Source organism: Telopea speciosissima, chromosome 8 (assembly GCF_018873765.1).
Source record: "Telopea speciosissima isolate NSW1024214 ecotype Mountain lineage chromosome 8, Tspe_v1, whole genome shotgun sequence".
Classification (NCBI taxonomy): domain Eukaryota; kingdom Viridiplantae; phylum Streptophyta; class Magnoliopsida; order Proteales; family Proteaceae; genus Telopea; species Telopea speciosissima.
This window is the reverse complement of record NC_057923.1, coordinates 60,942,596-60,950,673: the sequence shown is the minus strand read 5'-3', so window position 1 is coordinate 60,950,673 and position 8,078 is coordinate 60,942,596. Positions and strand designations below refer to the sequence as shown.

At 36.9% G+C, this 8,078-nt stretch overlaps 1 protein-coding gene across 1 annotated transcript; it reads right to left on the bottom strand.

Moving 5' to 3' along the window:
- Positions 1-462: 462 nt before the first annotated feature.
- LOC122672538 (probable LRR receptor-like serine/threonine-protein kinase At3g47570) lies at positions 463-7,230 on the bottom strand. Its single transcript, XM_043870001.1, has 3 exons — positions 4,527-7,230; positions 3,635-3,783; positions 463-777 (listed from the first exon to the last, which is right to left on the bottom strand). Exons 1-3 carry the CDS (start codon positions 7,228-7,230, stop codon positions 463-465), a joined length of 3,168 nt encoding a protein of 1,055 aa, XP_043725936.1.
- Between the last annotated feature and the right edge of the window lie 848 nt (positions 7,231-8,078).

The following is an 8,078-nucleotide window of genomic DNA, read 5'->3' as shown; positions in this document are numbered from 1 at the left end:
GAGTTAATCAGCAACAGATGGTTCTTGGATAATCCTCTATGTGCATTCATTTCGAACTTAGGAAGATGGTGGCAAGAATAAAACTTTTCAAAAATTCTTTTTGAACAATGCAGAAACAGATTTTATTAAGAAAAGAGATAGGAGGAAACCCTCCTACCAGGTACAGCTTGATCAAACAGAATAGAGGGAGATCTCCACCAAGATCGCGAGATCCCCAGGTGCAAAGCTCCACTTGCAAGCAAATGAGTTTCTCTATTTTCGGAGCAGGGAATATGCAAAAACCCAACAGAATCAAAGCTAAAAACTAACAAAACAATGTACTCAACAACTATCCTAGTAGCCCAATCTAAACAAAGGAGTTTACCCACAAACAGCATTTATAAATTAGCAAGACAATCAGAAAAGATAGAAATACAACAAAGACCCAAAACCTGGCCTAATGACAAACTATCAAGGATAGCGTCAGCTTCCGTAGCAGGCAGATTCCAAAAGAGAGTAGCCTGCTTTGCACTGAGCAGCAATGAATCCATTTTCTGAATCTCTGATCACAAAGTCTCTGCCGCCCTGATGACAGAGAACTCCAAGCAGCATCAGAGAGAATTGAGAAAGACTGAGGAGAATGAAAAGAATCCACAAGAGAGGGATTAGAGCTGCTCCCAGATGCCTTCGAGAGAGAAGCAGATGACCCTCTTCAACAGTAATGTTGAAAGCAGCCATAGTGTTTTGCAGGTCCGGCTCCATGAACTCAAAGACAGCCTTATTCGTAGCCTTCCAAACCTGCCACAAAAGGGAAGATCAGCTAATATCAAATCGGAGAAGGTCGGAGGGCATTTTGGGAACATACTAAAACCCTATAGGATTCGTGAGCTGAGAATGAGACCGTCTTTTCCTGCTACCTTTTTCATTTATCCTCACTAACTAACTCATACAGACACCTTCGATTCGCCTGCTCATATTCACGAGTCATTATTCTGTATTCAATGTAAAGCAGAATTGATATAGTGTAAGAGCCCAAACCATGAGAACCAAGAGTCCATATATGGTTTAAAAAATTGGACCGGATTGATTGTCGTAGATTGTTTACTAACGGGTTGATCCGATTTCAGGCTTTAACCAGTCATTTCCAGTCAAGCCTACCGGTGCGGGCCAGATTTTGACAATGCTCAGACTACATAAATTTATTACGGATTTTGTGTGCACATAGATTGTAGAACTCGATATTCTTTGCTCACATGTCTAAGTTTCAATCCAAATGGAAATTGGCGAGTGATTAAAAATAGGACTATCAATCACATGGATTCATGTCTTCAAAGACATAGGTGAGAAGGTAAAATCATTATTTGAGAGGAGGGTAAATGTAAGTAAAAGTTTACATGGAATCAATCAAGACCATTCTCTAGAATATTCAATTGTCAGAATAACCGAATCATGTTTTTACATGGCACAGTTAAATGTGCATAGTATTACTTGGTCTTCAGAAACCAAGAAACTTTTATAAGAAAAGTATCACTATCATAGATTCCATAAAAAGGAAGGGTAAGAAAAATTTTACTCTGAAAATAAAAAAGAAAAAAGATTTATTTATTTATTTGAGAATGTCATGTTAGAAAATCTTTGAATTTTGTGAAACCCTAATCCATATTCATACAAAGAACTAAATACGATTAAATAAAAAGAACAAAAATATAGGGATTAAAAGTACCTTACATCCACGTATGTTGGATTATGAAGTATGTACTTTTTGTACGATTTCTTCACTAGAATTTTCATTAGTAAGAGTATTACTTTCGAAATAAAAGTATTTTTTTCCCACCCATGGTGAAGGTGGTGGTATTCTTTCATCCAAGGCCTCGGATGGCATGGAAATAACACTGGGGAACAAAGGGCATTATCAATTACAAGTTATCGACCCACCAAATTATGTATATATGTGTGGCCAACCTCCTTCAATGGAAATTTGACATGAATTTCAACTACTTGAATTCTCTATCTAATTCATGTGCCTTGGCAAAAATAATGTCCCATGGCCAAGGTCATCTACTACGACACCCCAGAAGAATCCAATTTTCTTAGTTCCTTAAAGTATTTATTCCAAGTTTTGGAGGGGGAAAACATATTTCAAAAATCTCATTGGATAGAGAATTCATCGACAAAGATTTTTTGTGTTAGAAGTTTTATAGGTTCATGGAGTGGAATTAGATTCCGATGCCTACATCGCTTGGACTTCCTCATATCAGAATTGTTGAGAATTCTAGTGAATTTCTATTGCACGGATTAAGAACAACTTCTTTTTTATAAGCAAAGAAGTCATTAATTTAAATCTTTGATCTATTATGTACTTTAGTTTATTGAGTGTGATTAATATTTCAACTTATTTGGACATTCTAACATAAAGTTCATAAATTCAATCAAAACTAGGGGTGTTAATGTGGGATAAAAATTGGAACTGGACCAGAACCTGCCAATTAAAATTTGAAATTGATTAGAAACAATTATTAATAGGTCGATTCTAGCCCTAACCATTAGAGTGATTCATATTTTAGAATAAGAACCGGACTAAATTGATTAACTGGTTAGAACCGATCAGGAATCAACTACAGGAGTTTATGTATGGGTGTTTATGTCTCATATTAAAATGAGTCACTGAGTCCACATGATTTATATTTCATAGATTTTGTCCAAATATGCTAAAACCATTTTCTTTGAACTCTATTGACTGACGTTTTGGTCTTTGGACAGATTAAGAACTTGGACCGATTAGGGTATCGGGTTCAAGATTTGGCAGGAACAATTAAGTGCATGGTTTGAGGTATTGGATCGGATTGGTCGATTTTGGCCGGATCGGATCAGTATCGGCCGAGATCGATCCCAATACCGATTCGATCCGGATGTACAGACAGGGGTAAAAATGTAAAAAAAAAAGTTTTTTAATAAGAAAACAGGGATAAAAGTGTCATATTTGCCCGAGTTTGGGCGATCCCGATTCATATCGGCCGATCCGATCCTGATTTGATCCGATCCAGCCGATACCGAGATCACGAACCATGGTTAAGTGAGCCATTTTTTGTCCTATGTCCACAAATTGAGAACCAATTGACACCAATCCTAATTAATCAGAATCGTCCCAATTGACAACCTAAAGTACAAATTCTTTTGGCATTAGAGTGAAGCAAAATTTCATAATAAAATTTGTACTCTATTTTTCCCGCTTCATAATCATGTGAAAATGACGAATTTTATTATGACTAGAGAAATTAAGAGCTCATATATGCAAGCACTCATATTATAAAATAACAAATCAATAAGCGGCCAAGACAACACAATAACCACATAGGTAATAAATCAGAATCACCTTCTAATCTGGCGTAGTTGCTCTATATTGATTGATTCATGCTTCAAGAAAATCTCTCTTGATTAAATGTAATTCTGCCACAACATCGTTCATGTTCATACGTTCTCTTGGCGTTTCCATAGAGCAATGGAGTGCAATTTCAATTATTGACGTTATGCAATCTTGCAATTTATCTATCCTATGATTAAGACCTTCAGTTTTGCTGATGACACATTTTTCAATCTCTTCTGTATGTTCTTCCTTGGGTAGGAGTGTGGGATCTAAAACTTGCATCACACTTACAGGTAAAGCTGCCTTTACAAAGTTATGGAGATTCAAGTTATCGGTAAACATCTTATCCGTTGGTCTTTTTCCTGTAAACATCTCCAATAAGAGGATCCCATAGCTAAACATGTCCCCTTGTATAGTTGCCCTTCCACCTATGCCATATTCTGAAATGTAGAAACCTCTCAATATTAGTACAACCATAAGAGATTTGCATATTTTTTATACAATACAAGAAAGAGCAAGAGTTCATTGTCTGGTCATGCAATGCCTGCAATAGCATGGGGACCAATGAAAGTGCACGCAAGGGCATCAACATAGATGTAGTTTTGATTTTATTGGGGGCAAGGTGGTACTTTCGCATGCTCCTGTGTATAGGTGCAGGAGTCTTGCGACCAAGTATCATTCTTTTTCCCTACAAGAAATTATAATCTAAAATATAGAAATTGTGATCACATTACTCAAAAGTAGCAAGTTATATAGTCATTTCTTCAATTTGGTAACGATGATTTTTTGATTAGATTAACAAGAATCCAATCTAGCTAAATTCAGTTCAATTAGACACCAAACAATGCGTTCATAATATAGCAAATTAAATTCCTAATTGAAATGAATATGGATAAAACCATGAACCACCCTAATTAAGTTAGAAAAGCATATTGATATACTCAATCAACTATTAAGAACATGATTTGAATATCCAATAATAGTTTGATTTAAATATTAACCTAATAAACCAAATCTTTAGTTCAAGCCTTTTTCAAAATCATCATTTGGGTCATGTTTAACAGCCTACAACAAATTTTGATTAGAATAGATAGATACAACTTGATAAAGAGTATCTAGAACGATAGAATCTAGATTTAATATGTTGAAAACTTAAAATAAAATCACATAGTTTATTTGTTACTTGGAGCAGCATAACCAATGGATCCTTTTATCTCAATGGTACTACTTTGAGCCTGGGATGAATTGTCGTCAGATTCAAAAAGTAGCCGTGCCAAACCAAAATCACTAATATGTGCAATCATATCATTGTCAAGTAGAATATTGCTTGGCTTCAAATCACAATGAACAATTGTTTCATAACAATGACAATGAAGGTAATCCAATGCAGAAGCCACATCAATTGCGATGTCTAATCTTTGAAGAAGGCTTAAATTCCTTGAATGATTATGTTCCTCCATCGGTTGATGCAACCAATCATCTAGACTCCCATTGGCCATGAACTCATAAATAAGGGCTTTGAAATCTTTTCCTCTTGAATCAAGACTTGAACAGGAACTTAAAATCTTGACAAGATTTCGATGTCGAATGTTTCTTAATGCTTTGCATTCAGCCATAAAGCTCTTGTAAACTCTAGGATTTTGAAGGTTGAATACCTTGACTGCCACAATAGTTTCATATTGGCCGATAATCCCTTTGTATACAGAGCCAAAACCACCGGAACCTATGAAATTAGTTGAAGAAAATCCTCCAGTAGCTTCGAAGAGTTCTCTGTAAGAAAGCTTTAAGAACCCATCGTCGGCTAATGGTGTGGATGGAGGTTTACTTTTTGATCTTCTTATCCAAAGAAGAATAAGAACGGAAGAAATAAAAAGAAAACCAAGAACCCCACCGATTATCGCCAAAACTAAAGCATTGGAGTTTGGTTGCTGTATAGGTCCAGAGTTTGTGCATGTAGGTAGTTGTAACTTTGCAATTCCCCCACAAAGCTTATCATTTCCATTCACTAAAATCGCACTTGCATTTCCAAAGATTCCTATTGCAGGTACCTCCCCCTCAAGATTATTGAATGATAAATTCAAACTCTGCAATGCTAAAAGATTTTGTAGATCTATCGGGATTTGCCCTGATAAGTTATTGTATGAGAGATCTAAATCTTGAAGCCCCTTCAAAAGACTCAGAGATTGAGGAATGATTCCCTCAAAGAAATTACCCCACATATAAAGCTGTTGCAAACTATTACAATCACCAATGGAGGAGGGGATTTCTCCAGACAATCTGTTTTTGGAAATATCTATTGTAGAAAGACTCTTCAAGTTACCAATTTCTATTGGTAGGGAACCGACCAGAGAATTATAAGACAAGTCGAGAGACACTGATAAGGAAGAAATAAGAAAGAGTTGTGTAGGTATTGGACCTTGGAGGCTATTGTTGTTAAGGGTTATGTATTGTAATTGTTGACAATTTCCAATGCTGGAAGGAATGCTTCCATTCAAATTGTTGAAATCTAAATGAAGTTCATACAAAAGAGTGAGATTGCCTATAGAAGGAGGTATTTGTCCTGAAAGTCTATTTAGAGTTAAGAACAATCTTTGAAGTTTCGGAAGCTTCCCTATACCAGATGGAATATTACCTTCGAGAAAATTAAACTCCATGTCCAATAAGGTTAAGTTCATGAGATTCTCAATCCCAGCAGGAATGGTTCCAGAGATTTGATTCCTTCCAAAAGCAAGGATTGAGAGCTGTGTTGAGAGATTGGCTTTAAAGTTGGGAAGGGGACCCTGAAATCTATTAAGTTGTAGGTCCACAGAATTTAGATTTGTACAATTGAGCAAAGAATTTACAAAATTTAAATCACCACCTTCCCCTGTTCCAAATTGATTTCCATCAATAAAGAAAAATTGAAGATTTTGAAGATATCCTAAGTTGTTAGGGATTGATCCAATAAAACTGTTGAGAGAGAGATCAATTCCTTGGAGTGTTGAAATATTGGAAATGGAGTTTGGAAAGCTCCCTGAGAAAAGGTTTGATCCAATTTCTAGTCCTTGGAGATTTGGAAGAGTGAGGCCTATGTCTTGTGGAAGGCTCCCCTGCAGTTGGTTTCCTTGGAGAGAAATAGTTTGAAGAGATGAGAGATTATATAGTGAGACAGGGAACATACCAGACAGGTTGTTCTGAGAAAGTGATAGATAGTATAAGTTTGTTAGCTGACTAAGAGATTCAGGAATGCTCCCCTGTAGTCCATTTCCAGTCAAAGAGATAATTTTCAAGGAGGAAATGTTCCCAAAAGAAGCTGGTATTTCTCCTGTTAAGCCATTAAAATTAATAGAAATTATCTCTAGCTTTGACAAAGAGGTGAATTCAACTGGAATATTCCCCACAAGATTGTTAAAGGTGAAGTAGAGTTCTGTTAGAAGAGTGCAATTGGCCAAGCTGGTAGGAATTTCTCCTTGGAGAGAGTTGCTTTGAAAGGAAATGTACTGTAGTTGATTCAGATTACCAATTTCTTGGGGGATATTGCCATGAAAGCTATTGTTTTCAAAGCTGAGGTGTTGCAAAAAAGTGAGATTCCCTATTGAAGGAGATATGTTACCTCCCAAGCTCTTCTCATCTAAAGCCAAATTGATAACCCGTTGTTGTTGTTGTTGGGTGGTGCCACATGTAATCCCTACCCAGTTGCAAAAATAGATGGAATCGTTCCAAGAACTTAGTGCTCCGTAAGGATCAACTATTTGTTTCTTAAACTCTAACAAAGCAAGTCGATCTGTCTCGTTGCTCCCTACTACCATCATCCTTCTACCATCGGTGAGTACTGATTCTACTAGACTCAATGAGCTCCCAGCAAAGAGGAGAATGTTGAAAACTAGAATAAGCTGAAGAAGTGCCATCGGTCAGAATCAAATTTTGGGAAGCAAATGCAGAAGAAACAAATGTAATTTTGAATTGTGATAGTACCCATATCTAATATGTATGTTGTTAAATAATGTCTTTGAGAGAAAAGAAAGTATAGTAACAACAACTGCCTAGTGGTGCAATTGTTGAGTTGTGGTGCGTTTCATGCCCAGACTAACCAGGAAGTCTTGAGTCTCGAGACCTCTAGCTATTACCTCCCCTCCCTCCTCATTAAAAACAAAAAAAAGGGATTATTTTTAAATTCTTTGAAAGAAAAGGAAGGAAAGCGTGCTACGCAAATCGTTCCTAATTACTATCACCTCCTTATTGATTTTTTTTATTTTTTATTCTCCTCTACAAACATAGTTTCACATCTCCTTCTCCCCTGGGATTTCAAAAACCCCAAATTACCCATCTCTTCCTGTAGTCCCATGACTCATCACTTGAGCCTCACTCTGTTCTCCTTGATGAGCACTGCGCATGGGGACGGTTATATAGAGTGGGGTTGGCTGTGGGTAGTAGGCAGGGCAAAGGTTGGGGCCAAATGGAGGAAGTTCGGAAGTTGCAGAAAGAGGTGGGCAGGGACGACGAGGGTGGGGAGTAGTGTTGGTTAGAGGTGATGGGGCTACCGGAAGAGAGGGGTATTCTAGGAATTTTAAAGTACAAGGGGGAGACGGAGGGAATGGTGGAACAATGCTACTAGGGGAGAATTAGAAAAAAAAAATTGATAATAAAGGACTTTGCCTCATATTTTTTAGTTACCTTAAGAGTCCAGACATTTGCCATTTGACAGCTGTGAGTGTCAATGGTCTCATTAAATTTGAACGCGTTTTTTTTTGGATAA

What these genes read in the sequence shown, in the direction of transcription:
- LOC122672538 (XM_043870001.1), bottom strand. Translation starts at nt 7,230, where the DNA reads ATGGCACTTCTTCAGCTTATTCTAGTTTTCAACATTCTCCTCTTTGCT. An exon ending in CATTGGTTATGCTGCTCCAA is followed by an intron (nt 3,784 to 4,526) that starts GTAACAAATAAA and finishes TCTACATTTCAG; the next exon opens with AATATGGCATAGGTGGAAGG. An exon ending in TTGTAAAGGCAGCTTTACCT is followed by an intron (nt 778 to 3,634) that starts GTAAGTGTGATG and finishes CTTTTGTGGCAG; the next exon opens with GTTTGGAAGGCTACGAATAA.